The 25940-nt window shown below is 46.9% G+C and overlaps 1 protein-coding gene and 1 non-coding gene across 6 annotated transcripts; both read right to left on the bottom strand.

The window, feature by feature from the left end:
• Positions 1-17703: 17703 nt before the first annotated feature.
• On the bottom strand, positions 17704-25111 carry LOC132512968 (melanoma-associated antigen D4). 5 transcript variants are annotated; one of them, XM_060137094.1, is made up of 13 exons: positions 25039-25111; positions 23867-24077; positions 22791-23621; positions 22200-22406; positions 22031-22094; positions 21723-21802; positions 21241-21332; positions 20521-20600; positions 20394-20436; positions 19915-19977; positions 18806-18920; positions 18092-18534; positions 17704-17912 (listed from the first exon to the last, which is right to left on the bottom strand). In XM_060137094.1, exons 2-12 carry the CDS (start codon positions 24074-24076, stop codon positions 18100-18102), a joined length of 2220 nt encoding a protein of 739 aa, XP_059993077.1. In that variant the 5' UTR covers position 24077; positions 25039-25111; the 3' UTR covers positions 17704-17912; positions 18092-18099. The 5 variants fall into 5 exon arrangements, with proteins under 5 accessions (XP_059993077.1, XP_059993076.1, XP_059993075.1 ...); XM_060137093.1 differs by having other exon boundaries at positions 18104-18534; XM_060137092.1 differs by having other exon boundaries at positions 20394-20600.
• Positions 19167-19295, bottom strand: LOC132514173 (small nucleolar RNA SNORA11). The gene has a single exon (XR_009538664.1). It is a non-coding gene; the product is annotated as a small nucleolar RNA SNORA11 (small nucleolar RNA).
• Positions 25112-25940: the final 829 nt, after the last annotated feature.

Here is a 25940-nt window from a genome sequence, read left to right as displayed (position 1 = left end):
TTCGTTTACAAACATATGGGGTATTTTCTAATGATCTTTGTTATCAGTTTATAGTTTTAATGGCATTTTATAGTTTATAGTGGTCAGAAAATATACAAATCACCGAAGAGTCTATTCTTTATGTATGGTCGTGGGAGTCTATTTATCTGAATAGTATTAACTTTTCAATGGAATACAACACAAAAATGGAATTGCACGAAACGTAAATGTTCTGCTCAGTAAATTTTTACATCACAAACGACCGAGTAACTGCAATCCAGGTCAAGAGATTCGGCGTTGCCGGCAACCCAAAAGCACCATCGTGCCTCTACTTGGTCACTACCATCTGCCACCTCAGCAAATCTAACCAGTATTTGACTTTTAGCACTATAATTTTACCTGTTTGTGAAACTTATTACACATAATAAATACGTATCCTTCTAAAGAAACTTTTTATTGAAGAATAGTTGATTTATAATGTTGTGCTAGTTTCTGCTGTACAGCAAGCTGATTCAGAGATATATATATATATATATATTCTTTTTCATATTCTTTTCCATTGTGGTTTATTACAGGACATTGAATATAGTTCCCCTGTGCTATACATTAGGACCTTGTTTTCTATCTATTTTATATGTAGTAGTTTGTATCTGCTAATCCCAAACTCCTAATTTATCCCTCCTGCACCCCTAAACACGTATTCTTATAATCTAGCTTTCTTTTGGCGACATTATATTTTTATGTATTGCTGTTCATTTTTGTCGTAGTGTTAGCTGTTAGTTTATTGATTTCCATTACTGAATAGTAATTAAATTTGTATGAACATACCACAACTTAGTTATACCTTCTATGTTTAATGGACATTTCAGTAGCTTTCCAGCCCTGCAGTATTAAAAATGTTACTGTGGTGAACACTCATACCCGTGTTCTCTGATTCCTTTAAGGCTGTACTTGCAGGATCACTTTTATTACTTTCTTCCCCTGTGGCAATGTCTGTGGTGATAATGGATAGCCTGGTCTTTTTCATGATCTCATAGGGGAAGTTTTCAACATTTCATCACTAAGTGAGGTGGATTTTGTAGGCTTTTAAAAGATATTCTGATTGGATTAAGACAGTTCCCTTTTATTCCCAGTTTGCTAGGAGGATTTTTTAAAATCATAAATGGATGTTACTTTTATATTGCATTTTAAATTATTTACCAGTTTATTGATACATAGTTGGCATATAACATTGTGTAGGCTTAAGGGATACAACGTGATGATTTCATACAGGTACGTGCTGTGAAATGATTACCACAATAAGGTTAGTTAACAGCTTCCTTTTATCACATAATTACAATGTGTGTGTGTGTGTGTGTGTGTGTGTGTGTGTGTGTGGTGTGTTTTGAACATTTAAGATTTACTCCCTTAGAACTTTTAAGTATGTGTTACAGTATTAAGTATAATCACAAGGCTGTGCATTAGACCCCCAGAACTTTTTCGTCTTTTAACTAGAAGTCTGTAGCCTTTGACAAACATCATCCATTTCCCCCACTCTCCCGCCTCTGGCAACCACCAATCTATTTTGTTTCTATGAGTTTGGCTTTTTTAGATTCCACATATACGTGAGAACACACAGTATTTGCCTTTCACTTTCTGACCTATATCTCTTCGCATACTGCCCTCAGGGCCCATTCATATTGTCAAAATGCCAAGATTTCATTCTTTTTTTTATGACTGAATAATATTCCGTTATATATATATCTTGCATTTTCTTTACACATTTACCTGCCGATGGATACTTAGGTTGTTTCCAAATCTTGGCTAATTTGCATAGTGCTGAAATGAACAGGAGAGTTCAGATATCTCTTCGAGATAGTGACTTCCTTTACTTAGGATGTATACTCAGAAGTGGGATTCTTGGATCTTATGGTAGTTTTACTTTTAATTTTTTGAGGAGCCTCCACATTGTTTTCCATGGTGGCTATACCAATTTTATTCCCACCAACAATGCACAAGGGTTCCCTTTTCTCCACATCCTTGGATGTTTATTTTTTGACAATCAAATTCACACAATACTTTTTCTGCATCTATAGGAAATATAATATTTTTTATCCTTAATATGTTAATTCTATGAAATACATTCATTTTTCAAGTGTTGAACCACTTCATTTCTAGAGTAGTCTTGACTTATTTGTGATATATTATCCTTTCAAAGCATATAACTGGATTGGTTTTGCCAGTGTTTCATTCACAATGTTTCCTTCTATGTTTATGTGAAATACTGGCCTGTATATTTCATGTCTTATAATGTTTAGGCCTCCTAGAACAAGCTGGGAAGTGAGTCCTGTTTTTTATACTTTCTGCCTTGTATGTAAGATTGCTGTTCTTTCTTCTTTCAAGTTTTGTAGAATTGATTGGTGGGGCCATCAGAATATGGAAATCGTTTTTGCTGTTGTTTTCTTCAGATTCCATTCATTTAGTATTTATAGGACAGTTCAGGTTTTTCGTTTGTTTTGGTGTCATTTTGTTGTGCTTCCTTGAAACTTGTACATTATATCTAACTCTTCACATTTCTTGCATAAAGTTGCTCATGATTTTGACTAATGATCTTTTGATATCTTTATTGTATCTATGATCATGTCTCCTCATTCATTCCAGACATTGATTTTAAGATAACTTCTCTCTTTTTTTGTTCGAGCTTACATGAGCTGACTGTCAGTTGTGCTGTCTTTACCAAGAACCAACCTTGGCTATTTTATCTTTAACTGATCAATGCTCTTGTTCTTATTTCGTTTCTCCTGCTTTCGTTGTGTTGAATCTGCTGTTCTATCACCTTGTTGAGACAGACGCACGTGTCATTGATTTTTTTGCCTTTCTTTTTTGGTAGTATACATATTGAAGCTGGATCCCCCAAATCTTCATTATTAGTTCAAAATGTTTTATAATTTCATTGATTTCTTCTTCGAGCTCTGGGTAATTTAGAAGGATATTAATTTTAAAACAGGGGGGATTTTCTAGTTATCGTTGTTTATTAACTTATAGCTTAATAGCATTTTGGTCAGGGAATATACTCCACTATTTCATTGTCTTGAAATTTTCTGAGACTTGCTTTATGGTCAACATGTGGTCTTTTTTGGTAAACATTGTTAGCACTTGAAAAGACTGTGTATCTTGCAGTTGTGGAGTTGAATGTTGAGCTGAATGTTGGTAGGAATGTATAAATATATATTGTCAAGTTTGTTCACTGTATTTTTCAAATCTCTCATGTCTTTGCAAATTTTTATGCGTGTGATGTATCGTTTATGGAGAGAAGTGTTTTGAAATCTCCCACTATGATTGTGGAGTAATGTATATGTCCTTGCAGCTGTGCCAAGGTTTACATCATATACTGAGATCACATTATTTGGTGCAAACAGACTCATAAGTGTTTTATTTTCCTGGTGAATTTGAACTCTTTATGATTGTTAATGCTCATTATATTTACCTGTGGTAATGGTTTTTTGCCTCAGAGGCCAAAGTTTCTGATATAAAAAGAGGTACACCAGCTTGTTTTGATTAGTACTTTTCAGGTACATATTTTACCAACTTGTAATGTTAACTTTTCTGCATACTTATATTTGAAGCAACATATACCGTAAGCATATATTGCCTTCTTTTTCTTCTTCTGCCTCCTCCTTCTCCTCTTCCTCCTCCTCCTCCTCCTTCAATCAGCTTGCTAATCTTTGTGTTGTTGTTGTTGTTTTTGATTGGAGTATTTACCTTTAATGTGATTATTGATATACTTAGCTTTATATCTACCACCTTACTATTTTCTATTATTCCTGTTTCTCTATGCTCATTTATCTCTTAGTTTTGCTGTCTTCTTTTTGATTAATTTAAATTTTTTTCTATTTCCCACCTCTATCACCTTGATAGTTATTCACTCTGTTACTATTCTTTTAGTGGTTATTTGGAGACTACAACTTGCATTCTTAACTTCTCAAAGTCTAAAATAAATTGGTCCCTTTATCTCATCGCAGAAAACGTAAGTACGTTAGAACACGTGGTCTATATTTACCCACTCCTTACTTTAATATTGTTGCTGTAATGAATTTTAATCCCTCATAAATATAAACACACAAACACAGACAGTTTTAACCTCAAGAGACGTTATTATTTTTAGTATCAGTTTATAAGGCCAATATCATTTAAATATATGCACATGTTTAATCTTGTATGTCACTCTTCATTACTTCCATGTCTTTACGTTTGATCAGAGGTCATTGTTTCTGTTCTTAAAGAACACACTTAAGTACCTTCTTTAGTGTGGATGTGCTGGGGAAACCTTTTCCCTTTCTAACTTAAATTAATAGAGTTTATTTTTAGAGCAGATTTATGCTTATAGTAAATTAAAAAAAATAATATACATTCTTTATTAACTTTGATTGCAATGTAGTCCAAAGCTTTCAGTAACATCTCCCCTTTTCCCCACCATCAATAACATGCTCATTTTACACCTGTTCTGCCATATGCACTAAAAGTCTGGGACTCATGACTCAAGTCCATGCTTATAGTAAAATTGATCGGAAAGTACAGAGAGTTGCCACGTACTCCTTCTCCCCGCCACCTGCACCCTGCTCTTGGTTTCCCCTGTCATTTACATCTGGCGTTATTGTGGTCCATGAGTTACAATTGAAAATTATTAACTAAAGCCCATAGCTTGCATTCGGGTCAACTCTTACTCTTTGTGTTGTACTGTTGACAAACGTAAAATGACGTGTGTCCATCATTACTGCCACATACAAAATAGTCTCACTGTCCTAAAATTGCCTTTTTCTTCCACCTATTCCTCTTTCCTTCACTCCCCTGGAATCCTGGCGACCTTTGTACTGTCTCCATACTTTTGCCTTTTCCAGGATATTGTCCACTTGGAACTATAGAGAAGGTAGCCTTTTCAGATTGGCTTTTTTCATGTAGCAATGCGCTTTTTAGGTTCCTAAATGTCTCTTTGTGGCTTGATCGCTCATTTCTCTTTATTAGTGAATAGTATTGCATTCTATGGATGTACCACCGTTTACCCATTCACCTGTTGCCAGGCATCCTTTGTTTTTTCAGCTTTAGTAAGATAAAAATCGTATATATCTAGGAGGTACGGTGAGATGATTTGACATAAATATACATGGTGAAATGACTACCACAGTCACACTAATTAACATATCCATCCCTTCACATGGTTACCCTTTTCTCGTGGTGAGAACACTTGATATCTATTCTCTCAGCAAACTTCAATTATACAATTCATTATTATTAACTGTGATCACCATGCTGTATGATTGCTTCCAAGTTTTAGCAATTATGAACATTTGTGTGCAGGTTTTTGCATGGACAAAAGTTTTCAGCAAGTTTGTGTAAATCTCAGGGAGCATGATGGCTGGATCATATGGTAAGAATATGAAACAGTCACCCTCTTGGTTGTTTGAAAATATCTTTATTTCACCTTCATCTTGAAGGATCTTTTTCCTGGTTATAGAGCTCTACATTGGCCGTTCTGTTCTTTCAGCACTTTGAATGTATCATTCTACATACTTCTGGCTTCCTTGACTATGTTCAAAGTCAATTGTCAGTCTCATCGCCCTCTTTTGAAGACCATGGCTTGATTTTCCCTGGTTGCTTTTGTGATGTTCTCCTCGTTCGCTTTTCAGCAGTTTGACTATACAAATTTAAGAGATGTTTACTTCAGAATTATCCTGCTTCGGCTCCTTAGTGTTTCTTGAGTCTCGAAGGGACATGTTATTTGTCAGTTTTGGAAGCACCATGGTCCCTATCTGTTCAACTGTGGCCTAGAACCTTTTCTCTCTGTCACGTCTTCATGGAACTCCAATTAAAATAGCAGGCCTATGTTAGCCTCTGCATCCACTATATCTCTTACTACCTATTCTGTATTTTCCATCCTTTTTTCTCTCTCTATTTTATCCTGTGTATTTTTACCTAGCACACTGATTCTCTCTCTACCATGTCTTACCTGTTGAGAATGTATCCGTTCATTTCTTGCTTTCAGATATTTTGCTTTTTATACGCTCCATTTATTTCTTGGTTTTGTTCAGACACAATTTACACTCAATAAACTATATTCATTTGAGTGTACACTTTGATGAGTTTTGACAAATTGGAACGTCTGTGTAACCACCACCAATATCAAGATAGAGAACATTTCCAGTGTCCCACAAAGTTCCCCATGTGCCTCTGCAGTCATTCTCCTCATCCCACTTCTAGCCCTGGGCAATCAACAACCTTCCTTGTCTCATTTTAGTTCTGACTTCTCAAGAATTGTGTATAAAATGAATCAGAAGGTATGCAGTATTCTGTTTCTGGTCTTCCACTTAATTCTTTTGATTTTCCTAGGCATTGTTTATGTTGGTGGTTTGTTCCTTTTGACCCTTTGTAGGAATATGCCACAGTTTGATAATCCAGTCACCAATTGATGGACATTTAGGATGTTTTCAGTTTGGAGACATTATGAATAAAGCTGCTACTAAGATCCATGTACAAGTTTGCTGTTGGCATGTGCTCTTATTTCTCTGGGTTCAATACCTAGGGTTGGAATGACTAGATTATGCGGTAGTCGTATGCGTACCTTGATAATAAGCTGCCAAACTTTTATGGAAGTACCTAATCTTTGTGCCCACACGTCTGAAATCTGTAGTGGCTCCACCTCACCAGCCCTTGCCATACTCAGCCATATGAATTGTATTCATTCTAGTAGTTGTGGTGTGCCATCTCATTTGGGTTTAAATTTTATTTCCCTGTTGACTAATGATTTTGAGCAACTTTATATGTGTTTACTTGCCTTTGATGTATCATATTTAGGGTAATGACTGTTCAAATATTTTGCCCATTTTAAAAACAAGTTATGGGTTCCCGTTATTGAGTTGTAAGAGATTTTTATATATTCAGATGTGCAAGTAAGTTCTGTATTACAAATGTGCTCTTTTCTTCTGTGACTGGATTTTATTTTCTTAACAGGATCTTCCAAGGAGCAAAATTTCTCATTTGCATTTAAAATTTTTTCTTTATAGTTTTCTGATTTTTTCTTTTACTGCTCATGCTTTTTGTGTTCTAAGAAGTCTTTGCCTAACTAACTAACATAGGTTTTTCATGAGCAAGTTTTATAATTTTCCCCTTTACATGTATGCATATTATCTATTTTGGCTTATATTTGTATGTCATTTGAAGTAATGTGAAAGTCACATTTTTCCATATGCATACTCAATGCTTCTTCAATATTTGTTGAAAGCGTATTTTGCCCCAATGGATTACATTAGCACCATTGTTGAAAAGCAATTGCCCTTATATGTGTACGTCTCTTTCTGGACTTTCTATTCATTTTCTATTTGTTTATACGTCTATCCTTTTTCTAGTACCACGCTATCTTGATGACTGCACCTTTGTAGTAAGTTACAAAGTTAGGCAATGTGAGAATTCCAAATATGTGATTCTCTTTCTGTGTTGTTTGGGCTATTCCAATCCTCTGTATGTCAGTAGACGTTGTAGAAGTATCTTGTTGCTTTCTAGTCATTCGAAGTGCTGTGTATCAATAGATCAACCGTGGGACACTTTACTTCTTAACATATTTGAGCCTTAAAATCCAAACACACGGGGGCACATGGGGGGCTTCCCTGGTAGCGCAGTGGTTGAGAGTCCGCCTGCCGATGCAGGGGACACGGGTTCGTGCCCCGGTCCGGGAAGATCCCGCATGCCGCCAAGCGGCTCGGCTCGTGAGCCATGGCCGCTGAGCCTGCGCGTCCGGAGCCTGTGCTCCGCAACGGGAAAGGCCACAACAGTGAGAGTCCTGCGTACCGCAAAAAAAAAAAAAAAAAAAAAAAAAATACAAACACATGATCCATCTCTCGTTTCATTTACTTGGTTGTGAATTTCTCTAGGCAATTCCTACTGTGTATCATTTTACAACTTCACTCACATTTTGTTAAATTCACCTGTAAGTCGTTCATGTTTTGCATGAATTATGAATGACATTTTTGTTTAAAATTCTAGTTGCTTGTTTTCACAATACATAACTGTAACTGACTTTTGTTTACCAACCTCATATCCTGCAACCTTGCTTATCTCATCAGTAGTAGTTCTAGTAATTTTTTTAAAAGATACTTAAAGATTGTCCATATAGATGGTTTATTTCATCTATGAATAAAGACAATTTTACTCCTTCCTTTCCACTTTGTATACTTTAAAATCTTGCCTTAATGCCCTAGTGAGGACTGCCAGTCCAGTGCTGATCAGGAGTGGTGAGAGATCTTAAGAGGAAAGCTTTCACCTTTTAACTGTGAAGTATGTTTTAGGTGACCTTTATCAGGTTGAGGAGTCTCTCCTATTCCTGGTTTCCAGAGAACTTTTCATCTGAGTAGGTGTTACAGTCTGTTAAATGCTTTTTCCGAATTAGATTAGTATCCTCTTGCAGCTCTAACAAATTACCACATGCTTCAGTGGCTTAATACAACACAAGTTTGTTATCTTAGAGTTCTGGAGGGCAGAAATCTGAAATGGGTTTTGCACGGCCAAAGTCAATGTGTCTACAGTGTTATGTTCCTCTGAGGCTACTAGGGAAGAATCTGTTCCTTGCCTTTCCTATGTTAGAGGCCACCTCTACTCCTTGGTTCCTGTCCCTTTCTCCATGTCCAAAGGCAGCAGCATAGCATCTTCCAACCTCTCTCTTCTCTGACCTCTGCTTCTGACATCACATGTCCTACTCTTCACTCTCGTTTTCCTGCCACCTCCTTATACATAAGGACCTTTGTGATTCCATTGGCCCACCCAGATCATCCAGGATAATCTCCACATCTCAAGATCCTCAACTTCATCACATCTGCAAAGTATTTTCTGCCAGGTAAGGTAACATACTCACAGGCTACAGAGATTAATACGTAGATACATTTGGGTGCCATTGTTCTGCCTAGGATGTGCATCATTTGAGGTGATGGTATGGCTCTCTTTTGTAGTCTATTAATATGATTAACTTCATGTATTGATTTCCAAATGTTCAAGAGAACTTATATTTTGAGAGTAACCCTATTTGGTCATAAAAATTTTCTTTTATGTATTGTTGCGTTCGATTTGCTAGCCTTTTGTTACCAATTTTTGTGTCTATGTTCTTGAGGGATATTGGTTTGCAGCTATATTTTCTTGCAATGTCTTGGTCTGGTTTTGGTATAAGGATAGTTTTGTATAAGGACAATAGCTTCAGAGAGTGAATTGGGAAGTACTCCTTCCCCTTTCTCTTTCTGGCAGAATTGTGCAAATTTGGTACTATTTCTTCCTGAAATATTCTGTAGAACACACCAGTGAGGCCAAAACTGTGCCTGCGGTTTCCTTTGTGGGAAGATTTTTAGCCAAAAATTCTATTTCTTTAAGAGATATAAGGCTACTCGAGTATTCTCTATTTTCTTGAGTGTGTTTTGATAGGCTGTGTCCTTCTACCAATTTGCTCATTTTTTCTATGTTGTCAATTTTTAAAATAAGGTTTTTCATATTATTTCCTTATTGTCGCTTTAGCATTTTTTGCACTCTAAAGTCATATCTCCTCTATTACTCCTGATACTGGCCACTTGTGTCTTAGCTATCAATACTTTTTTTCTTGATTAGTCTACACTGAGTTTATAAATTGTATAAATCTTTGGAGTGAACCAGCTATTGACTTCATTGTATTTTCTCTATTATTTCTTTGGTTTCCATTTCATTGATCTCTTTATTGTTTCCTTCTTTCTACTTCCTCTCGGTTTAATTTTTACTTCTTTTGGTAGCATCTTAGTTTTGTAGTTCATTGATGTTAGCCCTTTCTTCTTTCCGAATATAATCATGCAAAGTGAGAATTTCACTCTAAGCAATGCTTTAGCTTAATCACACAAAAGTTGATATGTTGTGTTTACATTTCCCTTTAGTTCAACGTACTTTCAAATTTCCCTAGTGCCTCTTCTTTGACCGTGTGTTATTGTGAAATCCTTGTTAAATTTCAAAGTTTGGGGATTCTCTAGAAATATTCTTGCTATGGATTTCTTGTTTTATTCCATTGGGCCCAGAGGACATCCTCTACATGACTTCAATCCTTCTTCATTGATGCAATATTGTTTTGTAACGCCAAGAGAGGCTCTTTCTTGCTGCATGTCCCATGTGCCTTTGAAGAGGATGTGTATTCCACTGCTATTGAGGGGAATGTACTATAATTAGGTCTAATTAGTTGATAGTGTTGTTAAAGTTCTCTTTATCATTATTGGCCTTCTGTCTATTTATTATACCAGAATCTCAGAAAAAATGTTTGAAATTTCCAACTATTAAATACATTTGTCCATCTATATCTCTTTTAAGTTCAGTCAGTTTTCCCTCTGTGTAATTTATTTATTTATTATTATTTTTTTTTTGCGGTACACGGGGCTCTCACTGTTGTGGCCTCTCCCGTTGTGGAGCACAGGCTCCAGACCCGCAGGCTCAGCGGCCATGGCTCACGGGCCCAGCCACTCCGCGGCATGTGGGATCCTCCCAGACTGGGGCACGAACCCGTGTCCCCTGCATTGGCAGGCGGACTCTCAACCACTGCTCCACCAGGGAAGCCCCCTCTATGTAATTTAACCTTCAATTATCCAGTGCATTGAGAACTGTTGTGCTTTCCTGAGTAATTAGTCCATTTTTTTCATTATTAAATATGCTTGTTTATCACTGATCCTAAAATCCATCTTATCTGTTATTATACCTTCTCTTTTTTCTTACAATTCATCTTCACATGGCATATCTTTTTCATTGAACCTATCTCTGTCTCTATATTAGAGGGAGTTCCTATGTAACATCATACTATGGAATCCTACACCTATTCTATCTAGAAATCTCAGTGTTTTATTTGTAGAGTTTAGAATATTTACATTTAGTTTAAGTAGAAATAGTATTGGCTTTAAATCCACCATCTTATTTCAAGCAGATTTCTTTCTTTCCTTCTTTTCTTTTTTTCTTTCCTTTCTTTCTTTCTTTCTTTCTTTCTTTCTTTCTTTCTTTCTTTCTTTCTTTCTTTCTTTCTTTCCTTCTCTCTATCTATAGTTCTTTCTTCCTTCCTTCCTTCCTTCCATCTTCCTTTCCTTCCTCCCTTTCTTTCCTTAATTTCTTGATTTGCTTTTTCATTTTTTCTTTCACCCCATTCCCTTGCCATCTTATGTATTGCTGATGTAGTTTTCAGTATTCCATTTTAATCTACATATTTATTACTTATTCCTTTTGTTTTATATTTAAGTGGTTCCTGTAGAAGAGTATACTATACATATTTAAATTTATTTATTTATTTATTTAAACATCTTTATTGGAGTATAATTGCTTTACAATGGTGTGTTAGTTTCTGCTTTATAACAGAGTGAATCAGCTATACATATACACATATCCCCATATCTTCTCCTCCTTGCGACTCCCTCCCACCCTCCCTATCCCACCCCTCTAGGTGGTCACAAAGCACCGAGCTGATCTCCCTGTGCTATGTGGCTGCTTCCCACTAGCTATCTATTTTACATTTGGTAGTATATATAAGTCCATGCCACTCTCTCACTTCGGGCATTTCATCTTCAAAGAATAAGATTCCTTACACACATGTATGCCTTTATTTTTATAATCCCATTTATTTGCTTTTGTTTCCATACAGTTTATTTATACATATATTATATCCCCGATAATGCATTGTTATTTGTCTTGAAAACATTCAGTTAACTCTTAAAGAAAGGAATCTTCTAGAAACCCTTCCCCTCCCCCCCTCCACATATTTAACCATTTCTATAGGTATTTGTTCCTTTGTGTTGATCTGGGCATAAATTTGGCATGGTTTTCATTCATCCTAAAGAAATGCATTCAGTATTTTCTATTGTACAGGCCACTGGTGGACAATTCTAATACTTTTTGTTTGTTTGTTTGACTGAAAAAGGCTATTGCGTCATTATTTATTTTATTTTATTTTTAAATTAATGTTCAGTGACATAGACTTCTTCTGGACATCCCTTTCTAGGAATTTCAACACTTACTTGTATAGCTTCTTGTAACCACCATCACAATCAGTATTCAGAACATTTCTGCAACCCCCAAGAAGTCCCCAGTGCTATCCATTTGTAGTCATGCTCTACCTCCATGCCTAACCACGGCACCACCAATTTGCTCTCAGTCACACTAGTTTTGTCTTTTCAAGACCATGCTACAAATGGAGCCATTTAAAAAGTAACCTGAGACTGGCTTCTATCACTAAGCATAATGTTACTGAGTTTCATCCACGTTGTTGACTGTATCAGTAGTTCGTTCCTTTCTACCACTGAATAGTATTCAATTGTATGGGAATAATGCACTTTGTTGAAGGACATTTGGGTTGTTGCATGGTTTTGTTGATTATGAACAGATCTGTTGTAATAAACGCTCGTGTACAGGTTTTTGTGTGAACTCACGTTTAACCTGCTCTAGGGGAAATACTTCAGGGGTGAAGTTGTTGGTCACGTGGCTAAGTGTAAGTTTAACTTCATGAGAAGCAGTAAAACTCTTTCCATAGTGGCTGTGCCACTCTGCATTCCCATCAGTAACCTGTGGTAAATCCAGTTGCTGCCCATCCTTAACATCCTTTGGTATTGTCAGGTGTTTTTTCCTTGGTTTGTTTCTTTGCTTGCTTCTTTCTTTCTTGTTTTGTTTTGGGTTTTGTTACGTTTTAGCATTTTTAAATAGGAAGACAGGTATTTCACCTTAGTTTTAATTTGCATTTGCCTGAGAGCTAGGGAAGTTGAACATCTGTTCATGTGCTCAGTTGCCACCTATATATTCTTTTTATTGAAGTTGCCTCTTCAGATATTTATTCCACTATTTTCTTTCCGTTGAGTTTTGACAGTTCTTTATATATCCTGGATACAAGACCTTTGTTGGATATGTAATTTTTAAATACATTCTCCCAGCCTGGGATTTGTTTTTTCAAACCCTTAAATTAACAATGCCTTTCACAGAGGAAAAGAGTTTTTGGGTGTCATACCTGAAACATCCTTGCCAAACTCCAGGTTGAAGATTTTGTGTTATTTCCTTCTAAAAGTTTTACAGTTTCATGTTCCTGGTTTATATCTAAGATTCATTTTTAGTGGGTTTTAGGATAAGGTGTGAGGTTCTTTTTCTTTTAGATGGATGTCCAGTTGCTCCCACACATATGCTGAAAAGCCAATCCTTTCTTCATTCAATTGCTTTTGCACCTTGGTCCAGAACGAATTGGCCATATTTTGTGAAACTAGTTCTGGAATCTTCCCTCCAATTTATTTAACTGTGTGTCTGTTGCTTCACCATCGTCACACTGACTTTTGTTTACTGTAGTTTTATAAGTTTTAAATGAGATAATGTGACTCCAATTTTATGCTTCTTGTCACAGTTGTTTCGGCTATTTTAGTTTCTTTTACTTTTTGTACAGGCTTTAGAATCAGCTTGTTTATACCTACAAAATGAAAACGTGCTGCTGGGATTTTTATTGGAATTGCATTAAACCTATAGATAAATTTAGGGGGAACTGACATCTTTACTACGGTCAATATTCCAATCCATGATCGTGGTATGTTCTTCCGTTTATTTAGGTCTTCTTTTATTTCTTTCCTCAGTGTTTTGCAGTTTACAGAATGCAAATACTATGTGTCATTTGTTAGATTCACAACTAAGAATCGCCCTCATTTGTGAGTGGTACGTGGTGTTCCTCTCTTAAGTTTCATTTCTCCCAACGCTGTTTTACTAGTATCTAGAAATATGATTGATTTTGTGCTGTAATCTTGTATCTCGCACTCTGGGTAAATTCACCTACCAGTTCTAGGAGATTTTGGTGTATTTGTGTGATTTCAACAGAGACAATCAGCTTGCGAATTGGAACAATTTTAATTTAGTCTACTGATTTGTGCCACAGCATGGATGAATTTCCAAAGCACTGAAGCAGAGGGGAAAAAAGGCAGACACAAAAGGTTACATATTGCATATTTATGTGTATAACAGGCTCTCGTAAACAGCATTCTAACCTGTAAGCAATATAGAGAGGAGATCAGTGGTTGCCTAAGGCTGGATGTGGATGGTAGGGATTCACTGGGATGGGGCACAAGGGAACTTTATTAGGTGATGGGAAATGTTCTCTTTCTTGACTGAGGTGGTGGTTACATGGATGGTAGCATTTGTCAAAGTCCATGGAACTGTACACTTAAATGGATACATTTTTGGTGGCCAGTGAAACCCCAGTACAACTGATAAAGAGAAACCTTGACTATTAGTTTCATTTGGAGGAGCTCAGTTTGCAAATGAGCAAACACCCAAAACGTGGACCTCTGATAAGGAAAATATTCAAGGCTTTAGCAGTCATTGCAGTGTTCTCCTTGTGGGCAGCAAGCAGGGGAGTCTCGCCAGCCTCTGCAGGCCTCCGAAACCCGCCCACACACAGAAGGACAAAGCATGCTTCTGACAAGTATGTGAAACTACAGCTGAGGTTGGACATCGGGAACGCCCTTCTGCATTGATTCTTGCCCTTGCCCTTGTCCCTCCTGCCTCCGAACCTTGTGCCTGGGGCCCTTCCCCCCACGCCCCCCCCCCTCACCGTGTTGGGAAAGGAAGCAAGAGGAGGAGATTTGTGAGGGTGGCCTGATCCCAGGGCTCATCCTCTGTGTCCTGATTCTGGGTGCTGGGACCCCTCAGTGTCCTAGAGAGCTTCAGAGACAAGCTTAAAGATAATTTGTAGCTGCTGCCTTCCCGAAAGGCCCATGATTATCTGGCTTTCAGCTCTCTCAGATTCCTGGCTAAAAGCAGTGCGCTGCTCATAGTGAAGCTACATCTTCCCACGTCTTCCCTCCCTGCTTTCAGAAGGCTCACTTTCGCCTAGACCTGATCTCTGATGCCTCCTCGGTCCAGGCTGCCTGAAGTAGCCACATGTTCTAATCCCTCCTGTTTTCCGGAGGCCTCCTGCAAATGAAGACTTCTATGGACAGTGTAGGGGAGTTCATTTGCTTCACACCCTCATCATCAACTCTTAGTATCCAGTCTTCATAGTTTTCTTCTTTCATGTGGTCATTGGGTGTGTGCACCCCATTTCACTTCTTGAACTTTGTAACCCGTGGGTAGGTCACCCGTTTCAAAATATATTGCATGTATTTGCTGAACCCCATACTAGGGCAGCTGGCCTGGAAAGGGACTGTTGTGTCACCCTCAGGTGTGCGAGTCCATTTCTGATGAGGATGCTGAAGCGTTGGCCTCTCCAGGACACAGGAGTGAGGATGTGTCAGGAGGCTGGGTGGGCAGTGGCAGGCCTTAAAAGCCCACGATGAACCTCAGGGGCAGGGAGGCCGTGAAGGGTGGGGTGCTGGCTCAGTGAAGGGAGATGGGGAGCTGTATGGGTTGCCCGGGTGGTCAGGAGGGTGGGTGTCTGCAGAGAGGGGTGAGAGTTGGGGGTGTCACCCCACGACACTGTGAGTCCCTCGAAGGCAGTGGCAGCAGACTGCAGTGGGCAGAGCACACATTTGGCCTCAAAGCGTCCTGGGCTCGAGTCCCAGCACTGCCCCCTTCCTGGCTGTGGGACGTGGGGCAAGTGTCCTCCCTCTCCGAGCCTCAGTGTCCTCATCCATGGAATGGGCCTGATCATCACCTCCCATCAGGGCTGTCTGGTGAATGACGTCAAGGCCATACGAGTAGTGGCATGCAAATATTCAGAACGACTTTATACATAATCGTCAGTAACTGGAAACAAGTGAATCGGTGAGTGCTTGTCCATCAACAAGTGTCCCAGGAGTCAGAGGGCACAGGCCTGGGCTGGGGAGAAAGCTGCGGGAGCTGCCAAGGTGCACGCACACCTCAGCCACGGCCCTGGCGCATAGTAGGGCCTCAGAAAACAGTTGCTGAGACCTGTTGTGGGCCTTTGTGGTGGGGGAGCCCGTGGAAGGGCTGAGGTTGGGGCCGAGAGGGAGGCCTGCCTTGGTCTCATGTTTGCCCCATGGGTGAGGAGGTCGGCCGCCTTCGAGGTGACCATCCTCAGAGATTCAGGCCCCTTCCAGGTGCAGGTTTCTGGGGGACCCTGTGTCTTTCCGCGATCCCCAGTGCCCTTCTTCCTCCCTCCCCACCCTGCTCTCAGCACTGCTCCCTGCAGAGTGTGGGGGAGCAGGGCCCAGGTGAAGACAACCATGGGGAAGGGGGTGGAAGGGGAGAGTGCTCAAGCCTGGAGGCCTGGGGAGGTGGTACCTTCCCCAGCACCCTGTCTCTGAGGGCTGCTCTCTCCTCCTTTCTAGATGAGCTGCCTTATCTCAGGTGTCCTCTGAACACAGTGCTCCAGCTCATCCCTGTGGCTTGTGGCGAGTGCCCCACCCTTGTCCATGACAAGGCAGGTGCGTACTGCGTGCACAGCAGGGTCCTGGGAGGTCCCAGGGCAAGGGAACCAGAAACATTCCGGTGTCATTCATCATGCCAGGGCTGGGTTCCCAAATCCCGGGCCGTCGACTGGGAAACCTGCACCTGGAAGGGGCCTGAATCTCTGTCGGAATCACAGAGTGTCCACAAGGCCAGGCATCAAGCCCACAGCCAGGGAGGCAGAAATCAAAGCAGCAACAAATAAGGCAGAAACCCGCGTGAAGCCTGTCTTTAGGGGACGGGGGTCCACACAGAGCCTGCTTCCTGGGGGTGCGGCCCGGGCCGTCCCTCAGCAGGTCTGCACTAGGGGTGCAGTGCTCTGCTGCTGCTCTCTTGCGATCGTTAATACATTTTGAGCCAGGTGACCAGAGTTTCTGTCTTCCACTGGCTCTGGCAAATGATGTAGCTGGGTCTGGGTCAGGATCCGGGTCTGGCTGAGGGAGCGGGACCACTTCTTGGGGCAAAGAGGCAAGCGGGGGGTGGGGGGGGCTGGGCGGGCTGGGGTCCTTACACTACTCTCTCCTTCCTCTTAACCTGGAGCCTTGTCCTCCAAGCTGTGGACGTCACTGGGGGACCCAGAAAAGCCCGAGACGGCCCCTTCCTGCTACGGAGTCCTTCCCAGGGTTCCAAAGTGTCTCTGCCCTCACTGTCGTGCACCTGGGGAATGAAAGTTCTAGCCTCCGCCCCCGCAGGGATCACGCAGCCCTTGAAGACACAGAGACCTAGGCTGGCCTTGGCCTCGCCGGGAGAGCCCTGCTTCCATGGAGAAGAGCCCCGGAGCCTCCCAAAGGGCCTCGGGTCATGGTCACAGGCAATGGGCTGTCCAGGTCTGCCTACAGCTTTCTTTCACTGAATCGGCTCTTGTGGCAGTAATGGCTCCTCCTTCTACCTGCTGGAGGGGTGAGAGTGTCACTGTGAGGCCTACCTCATTGTCCTTAAGACTCGGTCTGAGGGAGGAGGTCCTGAAATGGTGTGGATGATGAGGGAAGGATTCCAGGACAGCGCCTCCAGAGATGGGGCGGAGGTGGGTCCTAGGGGATGTCTGTGGATCCCGTCCCTTGGTGGGAGGGACGGTGGCACCGGCTCACGGCCCTCCACCCCACCCCTTCTCCTGAGGATCCCCACTGGCATTTAACCGGGGCCACACAGTGTAAGAAATCATGAAACTGTATGGACCGGAGCCCCTGGAAACTCTTGGCCTCCACACTCAGCTGGCATCTCTGCGCCTCCCAGTGCCTGACCCAGCCACACCTGTCTGCCTTTTAGGGGGAGGCGGCCCCCGCCTGTCCCGGAGGGCCTGACCACCGGCCACTCAGAGCCACACCTGCCCAGGAGAAGGAGAAGACGTCCGACTGATTTTGCAACTTTAATGCAATACTGATACCCAAAACACGACAGCACGACAAAAAGCACACAGGAAAGCAGGAAGGGCAGAGAGCGCATCATCTGGCATGCCATCTTCCATGGACGGGGAGTAGCTGCCTAGAGTGCTCTGTCGGGGGGCGGGGGGCAGAGGAGGCACTCTGGCTCGGCAGGGGGCTGCTGCAGCTCCTCAGCGCTGCCTGGAACCGGGAGACACAAAGGCCAGAACACAAGGGTCAATACAGGTGAACCGTCAGGGATAGGAAGAACAAACTGAGCGTCCCGTCAGGCTCTCTTCGTTCCCCCATGACACCCCAGGCCTTCCCCTGACTCCTCCCAGTCCCTCCACGCCCCATCCTTCAGAGTCTCATCTAATGACCTCCAATCTTACTGAATCCAGGAGAAGAAGCTGGCACTGGTTCTGGCGGCGTTTCTGGTCCGGATGGTGGAGCTGGTGCTGGGGCCATCGAGCATGCTGGTGCTGGCCGCACCATTGGTGCCACTGCTGACGCCAGCCCTCCAGGTGCCTCTCCTGTTGGCACGGTTGCTATTCAGAATGTACTGATGGTATCTGGCCCAGAAAGCGAAGGGGATCCTGGACCAGGCGTCGCCAAAATCTCCATCCTCATCCCAGGTCAGGAGCTCGACCTGTATGTCGTCCCAGCTCCACCGTCCAATCAGAGCTTCCTCCCCGATGTTCATCTGGGCCCTCATCTGGGCCCTGGCATGTTCCTCAGCCATATCCACATCCATCGTCTTGAAAGCATCATCCACAGCCTCCAAGAAATGAGCCCTCCATTCCCGGGGGTCTCGGTTCTGATACTGCGGTGGAAGAACAGCAGCCGTCGGAACAGCTACCCCACCTCGCTCAGCACCTGCTTCCTGCCATACGCCCTCCTGAGCGCTTTGCAAAATCATGATAGAAACCCGCACGACTGGAATCGGGCTCCCATTATTCTGTGCCAGACCTGGGATTTCGCCCCACCCACTCACTACGTCTGTGAACTTGTGTCAGTGGCTTAGGAACCTTTCTGGGCCTCAGCGAACCAACGAGGTATGGGAAACTCCAGCCAGAACAGAGGCTCTGCCTTACCTGGGCGATGAATCTCAGCACCCTCATCTTGCTGGTCTCGTGGCGGGCGCGCAGGCCCCAGAGGAACTCATACTCGGGGGGGCTGCTATTGGGGATCTTCTTGTATTCCAGGTACCTGCGTGAGAGAGGAAAATAAACTTCTGCTTCCAGCCAGGCAGACCTGTTGCTGCACCAGTGGCTCCCAGGTGGCCCCTTCCCAGCCCCGAGGCTGCAGCTTGGCTGCCGCAGGACGCCTGCCCTGGCCCCGCAGCCCTTGCCTCGCTCCCACGCTCATTCCCAGGGGTTTCTGCCTCCAAAACTGAGGTGCTCACACCCTTAGGCCACTGGTCCTGCCCAGCAGCCACGTGGAGGTGCAGGGGGCACGTGTAGGGTATTTGTTCATAGGAAGGCCACGAGTTTTGTGCCCCTTGTCACAATAACCCAGGTTCCTGTTGGATGTGTTGTAAACAGAGGAGCCATTTCTTCAGGCCCCCTGCTCTGAGCACACCCCACCATGGGGCTCGTCCGTGGCCTGGCTGAACCCTGGGACAGTCCACCCTAGAAAATGACTGTACAGGAAGAAACAGTCAACCAAGAGCAGTGGACTCCATGCATACTCTCGACCATCTGTGTGTGTGTGTGTGTGTGTGTGTGTGTGTGTGTGTGGTGCAGGGGGCGGGGGTGGGGGTGGTGAACATGCATACGGGCCTGTGTGAGGGCACACAAGATCTCCAAGCACCGAGGATGGGGTGGGCCTGGGCTAGAAGGTCAGCGGGGCTGGACTCCAGGCCCAAATGGGCCTTATCCCAGCCGGAGCCATGTCAGGCTTCCACTCTCTGAGCCCCAGGCTCCTGAGATGTAAAGCCGGGGACACTGCCTAGAGGGCAGGTGCTGAACGAGATGGGGGCTGCACCACCCCACCTGGTGCTCGCAGTCAGCATGTGCTCCCTTTCCCCAAGCCTCCCTGGAATTGCCCTCCCCCCAACACTCACATTCCCCCCCACCCCACACTCACACCAGACACCCATCCCTCTGGTGTTAAGACATGGGCTGGGGAATGGCTTCCTCAGCCAGAGCAGCACACGAGGAAGGCCTGAGTGGGAGGCAAAGTGAACTCAGTCGATACTCACTTCTGCTTCACAAAGTCCTCTGTAATGAGTTTCCTCAGATCGCCCAGGAATGGGTGCCTCACCCTGAGTGCAAGGAAAGGAATGCATGACTAGAGACAGTGGCAGTGCCCGGGGTGGGCGGGAGCACTCCCAGCAGGACTGAGAGCTTCCCAGCCTGTGGGGTGTCCCCATGGATGCCTGGGCCGGCAGCAGAGGCCAGACGGCCACTTGTCAGCGACGCCCCAGGGAGGGGTTTGACGGAGCCCCCAGGTCCGATGGTTTCTCTTAGTTCTCATCTGGGAACAGAGAAGGCACACGGAGCAGAGGGGGTGCTCAGTGCTCAGGACCGTTTCCCCACGCACCCTGGTGGGACCCTTTGCGCTCTACCTAGTCCAGGACGCCACGCCCCGCAGAGACCACTAGGCCACTGCAATCCCGGGGCCTCTTGTGCCCAAGGACAGACACACTGAGGAGTGGGAGCCGAGAGACCCCAATCATACCCGGGGCGCAGTCCCATCTTGCGTAGTGCCTCCCAGAGGACAGCTGCGAGGGGAGATGAGGTACAAGAGTTTAGCACACGGAGGTGAGACGGCGGGCAACCCCCCAGCTGCAGGTCCAGCCACTCACCCTCGCTGGCACGGTTGCCGTTCATGAAGATGACGCCCAGAATCACCAAGAGGAGACTCAGTCTGGGAGTGTCCTTGGTCCTGAAGGTGTAGAAAGAGGGATCCTGTCCAGCAGCCATTTTCCCGGGGGGACCACAGCCGGCTCACTCAACTAGCCTCTCCCAGATTGCTGGGCTACAGGGCAGCTCCTCCTACTCTGTATGGCTTGCGCTACCTGGTCCAGACAATTCATTCCTCGGCCTGAGACTGAGTCCCTTCATCCATCAAATGGGGATGCTAACACCTCCTCCCAGGGCTCTGCCGAGGATGGGGTTAGGCAGGGAGCAAACGGTTGGCAACCCTGTGTCCAGAGGCACATCCAGACCTTCCCTGCCCTTTGCGCATTGCGTCGGGAGCACAACTCCACTGGAGAGCACCCCCACACCCCCGTCCCCCTCCCGAGGCCCACTCTGCCAAGCCCTGGCCAGGACCTTAGCAGGGAGAGGCAACCAAGGAGCTTGCTTTCCTAGGAAGATGGGGGTGGGGAAGGGTGGGCAGGGGCGAAACCCGGAGAGCAGCAAATCCTCGGCCCAGGCTACTGCCCCTGCCAGCCCTTAACTGCTCAGCACCGCTAACTCTGGGTGGGAGCCGTGCTAGGCCCCCCAACCCCACTTTCCCGTTTCTCTGAGAGGAGCGGGGAGGCACCACCAAGGAAGGCCACCACCCTCCTGTGCTCTCTCACTTTCCCAGGAGGCGGGCTGACGAATCCCGTGTGCAGACAAGAATGTAGAGGTGTTCTTCCTTGTCGATTTCCTTCAGGTGGATCCCAAACTTCTACATGGGGGAGAAAACAGAATGTGAGATCAAACATCCATGTTGGGTGTCCTGCAGGCAGTCACTCAATTCCCCGTTAGAGCTTTTCCTTGGCGGGGAGCCCCAAGCCCTGGGGGAGGAGGAAGAAGAGAGGCCGCAGAGGAAGTACCCTGTGGGAGCACTGACACTGGCTGAGACAATGGGATCCACCTCAGGAGACCACAGACACTCAGAGAGCACGAAGGGCAAGAAGGAGGGAAGGAGGCAGGCAGAGGAAGCTCCCAGGTGGAGAGGCCAGGGAGGGCTTCCTTCCAGAGCACATAGTCCTGCCCTTGGGCCTCGAGGGGATGCAGGGGGCAAGGGTTCCCTGCGGCCCCTGCTCCACAGAGCTGCCCCCGGCCCCGCACCCACCTTTTCCAGAGTGTACGTTGCTCGTTCAATGATCTCAGGGAAATGTTCATCGTATTCTCGGATGACATCCTTCAGCATGTCTGCAGGAGGGGAGGGGTGGGCAAAGCACCGAGGCTGAGCAGGGGCCACAGAGCTGCAGCTTTTCTGTCAGCCCTGATGAAGGGAGCACACTCAGGACCCCACACCGTGCAAATGGAGCCATCAGCCAGGCCTGATGTGTGTGTGTGGGCATCTGATGGGAGGCCCACAGGGCAGGGTTGTGGGAGGGGGGAAGGGCAGAGCTCAGGGAGGGGGCACAGGTTGCCCACCTGAGCGCTTGATGGGGATCTTCTTGTAGTCTTTAATCATCAGATATTTCACCAACTTATTTGCCTGGAGAAGGAGGGAGCACACGGGTAGACCAAGGCGTGGGCGACCTCAAAGAACAGGCCCGCAAGGGAGGAGAGGAGCGAGATGGGGGAAGGGCAGGCTTCTTACCCTCTCTTGCAGAAGGGTCACATTGCGGGGTGGCAAGCACAGTACGTGCCTTGAGGGTACCTGGGACCTCAGGGCCATGGGGGGCCGAGGGGCCATCTGAGGCCGCACAGTTGTCAGTGGGGGCTGCGATGCCCTCCAGGTCGGTGGGACCGCAGGAGGCTCTCTCTCCTCCTCGCTGCTCTCATATTCGTCATCCAGGTGCTTGGACTGTACCATTAGACAGAGGAGAGACTCAGGGCTACCAGGCTACCCGTGCAAAAGCACCTGGCACACATCTTAACCAGAGCAGGTACTTGGAGATAAGGGTAGTAGGAACAGCGGATGACACGTGCCGAGTGCTTACTAAGTGCCAGGCACTGAGCCAACCGCTTCTCCCTCCAGGCCTGAGGGTAGGGACTACGTGGAGTAAAAACATGCTAGTTAACCTGTCTTGGAGAAACATGCACAAGCTGAGAGAAGAGGGGAGGGAAGGAGAGGGAAGGAGAGGGGAGGGGAAGGGAGGGGATGCGGGGAGGGAGAGGAGGAGGCAGAGAGGAGAGGGCCCAGAAAGCAGGGGAGCAAGGGGGGTTGGAGACAGCAGGGAGGTCTCACCTTCTTTGTCCTCTTGCCTCCCATCCTGGCCCAGGGCTCCGCACTCTGCTGAGAGGTGGCAGCTGCACCCTCAGGCTCAGGGATGCTCGTGGCCATCTTGGCCTTGGCAGCAGCTGCTGCCACAACATTCTGAGGCTCCACCCACCGAGTCTTGGCGAGAGCCTTCCCAGACTTGGTCGTCTTTGGCCGGGTGGCTGCCCCCTCCCCGGCAGAGGCTGCCTGGGGCCCCCCGGAGGCAGCACTGGGGCCCTCTGTGGCAGCCTCTTGGGCCGGGGCAGGTCTCTTGGGGCGTGGGAAGGCCATGCCACTGACACCTGCCGGCTGGGTGAAATCAAAGACATCGTTCTGACCCAGGAAGGCTGTTTTGGGCCGGGTGGCATCCATCTCACTGGCACGTGGGGCCTGGGAGAAAGCACAGGCCGTACTAGGGCCCTCGGCAGCAGCCTCCTGGGCCCGGGAGGATGTCTGGGGCTGCGTGGACCTTGCTGGAGCCCCGGGGGTGGCCATCTCGCTCTTGACTAGCATCTGGGAGCTGTGCGGAGAAGCAAGGCTTGTCTCAAGGGTGGCTGCCTGAGCCTCGGCAGCGGATGTCATGGGCTGGGTATCGCCTCCTGAGCCCTGGTCTGTGGCCACTGAGTGGTTAGCGACCACCTGATGGTAGGTGGCACGGGCAGCAGCAGCAGCGGCCCGAGCAGCTTGGTTAGAGGAGGCGGCCCGGGCTACGTTGGCAGCACGGGCAGCCGGCTCGTTGGCAAGTGTTTCTGGATCCATCCGAAATGCCTCCAGCAGAGTCCTGGCCAGCATAGGGTTTTCAAGTTCCCAGGGCTCATTCTGCAAGACCAGGGAGGGGAGGGCAAGGCAGACAGCTGTACACACTCGCCCTGTGCTGGCCAGCCCCCGACCAGCCCCCAGACCCTCCCAAATCCCCCTTCTCCCAGCAGGAGAGGGAAGGTTTGGTGAAGCTGGGCAGTCCTTCCCCATTCAACTCCAGCCTTCACCCACCCCCTCCTCCCATCCTCCCTGACGTCGCAGGAGGGAAGGCCCAGGGCTAGCAGGTGGCCGACAAGGGGCCTCACCGCTAAGATGCGAAAGCCTGGACCCAAGCTCCCAAAGGCTCTGAGGATACGGATGTCAAAGCTGGTGAGGGCTCCGTAGCCTCCAAAAGCACCAAATTCTTCATAGTCGTTGCCTTCAACCATGTCTTCCTCCCCGACTTCATCACTACCCTCGTCCATGTCTTCAACGTTGTACCCTTCAGATTCTTTGTGGTAGCTTCCCTCAGCCATGCTGGGGGTGCCAAGGAGAAGAGAGCTCAGCCTGAGAGGGACGGGGAGGCCTCTTCAGGGGGAGGGGGGCAGGACCCAGCAGGAGGCCGGATCTCTCAGGAAGTGGGGAGCTGCAATCATCAGGTTACCAGGCAGTATAAGGTCGGGGTGGGTGGGGGAGTGAAGGCTGCTGGGGTAGATTCCCTCAGAGACAGAGCCCTAAGAGAAGGATAGAGGAGGTCGGAGGAGTCCCTACACTGAAAGGGGAGTTTAGGACAGGCAGGCTCCCCGGCCCAGCGGCCGGATTTGAACAAGGGGTGCACTGGCGGGCCTGGGTCCAAAGAGTCCCATAGGAGATGCGTTGAGAGAGGGAGAAATAAAGCGCCTGAATTTAATGCCTGGAGCAGGGGGCCAGGACGGTGGGGAGGAGAATGACATGAGAGGGCTGAGACAAACGGGGACCGCTGGAAGCTCTGGGAAAATGAATCCCAGGGACCCTCTAAGTGCCGGTGGGGGGATTCAGCTGATTCAGGTCTAGGTTGGGCTCATACAGGAGCGCTCAAGGTGTATGGGGTGGGGGTCTTCGGGCTAGGTGAGGCTCGAACTGGAGCGCTGGAGGTCTCAGAGGCCAGGACTGCAACTCCAGGAAGGGGGCAAAACGTTCAGTTCCACTGGATTGATCTCAGAGTGTTTGGGGTGGAGGTGGGGCCTCCGCTCTAAGGAAGCTCAGCACGGAGCACACGGGTCTGTTAAAGGGGTTCGGATGGTGGGCTCCGGTGTAAGTAGGGCTCGGATCGGGGAGCCTGCGTCTGATGGCGGTGGAGGGGGGAGGCTCCTATCTAGACCGCGGGTCAAAGGGGGTTCAGGTTCTGCGTGCTTGGGCTTTGTTCAGATCCGGGGGCGGGGGATTGGGGATGGGGAGGGCACAGCGTACCCTCGTTCCACTCGCTCTCTCCCGGTCCTGTCTGGGGCTGGATCCTTACCTTCCCTGGGGCTCCAATGGCGTCCGTCCTCAGCACCAGGAACCCCGCAGCCGCGCCCTCGCCTACTGCTGCCAGCACAGCAGCTCCGACCACCCCGCCCCTTTTCTCCGCGCAACGCCCCCCCTCCCCGCCGCGCGGCTGGGCAGCCTGCGCATGCGCGGACCCCTCCAGCCGGCCCGCTATCCCAACAAAAGCCTTTCCCACCAGGTCCCCTGTGCGCATGCGATTCCGCCAGTGGGTGGGCGGGGTAGGGGGGCGTTTTCTCCTTCCCGCCAGATTCCCCTCACCGTTCCCCACCTCCGCCTCCGCGCCCCCGACCGCAGGCGCGGGCACTCACACCCTGTACTGCGGTTCCAACCCATCCATCATATACCCTCAGTCCCCCCACTTTTGCACAATGCTTCTCAGCCCTGCCCTCCCCCTTGCCTCTAAGCTCCTCCAGTGTGGTCTGGAATACACTGAGCCCTGCTTCCCCAGCGTGACCCCTAGGTCACCAATACAGAGGTCTCTAGCCCAGTCTGCAACTGCAACAAGAGAAATGGAAATGGCGAGAGGACACCAGTTCCCTTTGCGTTCCCCTCCACTATCCACCTCTAGGGCCCCCAGACACACTGGGAACATCTGCTTCCCCAGCCACTCTTCATGCAGCTTGTGTGTCACAGCCTGAGCTGTGCTGGGCATTATCTTCCTCTCACAGCAGCCCTGGGAGGTGGATGTCAGCATCCCCATTTTACAGATCAGGAAGCTGAGGCACAGACGGACACATCGCACAACCTAGACAAGGCCACAGAGCCAGCAGGTTGAAAATGCAGAATTTGGGCCGGGGTCTCGCTGACTCCAAAAATCCATGTTCCACTGGCACTGGCCCCGGGGACTGAGGCACCCTCCCTTCTTCAGTTTGA

The sequence above is a fragment of the Lagenorhynchus albirostris genome, chromosome X (genome assembly GCF_949774975.1).
Source record: "Lagenorhynchus albirostris chromosome X, mLagAlb1.1, whole genome shotgun sequence".
Lineage (NCBI taxonomy): Eukaryota > Metazoa > Chordata > Mammalia > Artiodactyla > Delphinidae > Lagenorhynchus > Lagenorhynchus albirostris.
The sequence above is the reverse complement of the archived record's forward strand: the minus strand, read 5'-3'. Positions and strand labels throughout refer to the sequence as shown.

Bases quoted from the DNA above. Each gene is read 5' to 3' on its own strand.
- LOC132512968 (XM_060137089.1), bottom strand. From the start codon at position 24,076: ATGGCTGAGGGAAGCTACCACAAAGAATCTGAAGGGTACAACGTTGAA. The intron at 21,333-21,722 runs GTGGGTGCGGGG...TCCCCCATGTAG, and splicing joins CAACGTACACTCTGGAAAAG to AAGTTTGGGATCCACCTGAA. The intron at 19,978-20,393 runs GTATGATTGGGG...CCTTGCACTCAG, and splicing joins AAGATGGGACTGCGCCCCGG to GGTGAGGCACCCATTCCTGG.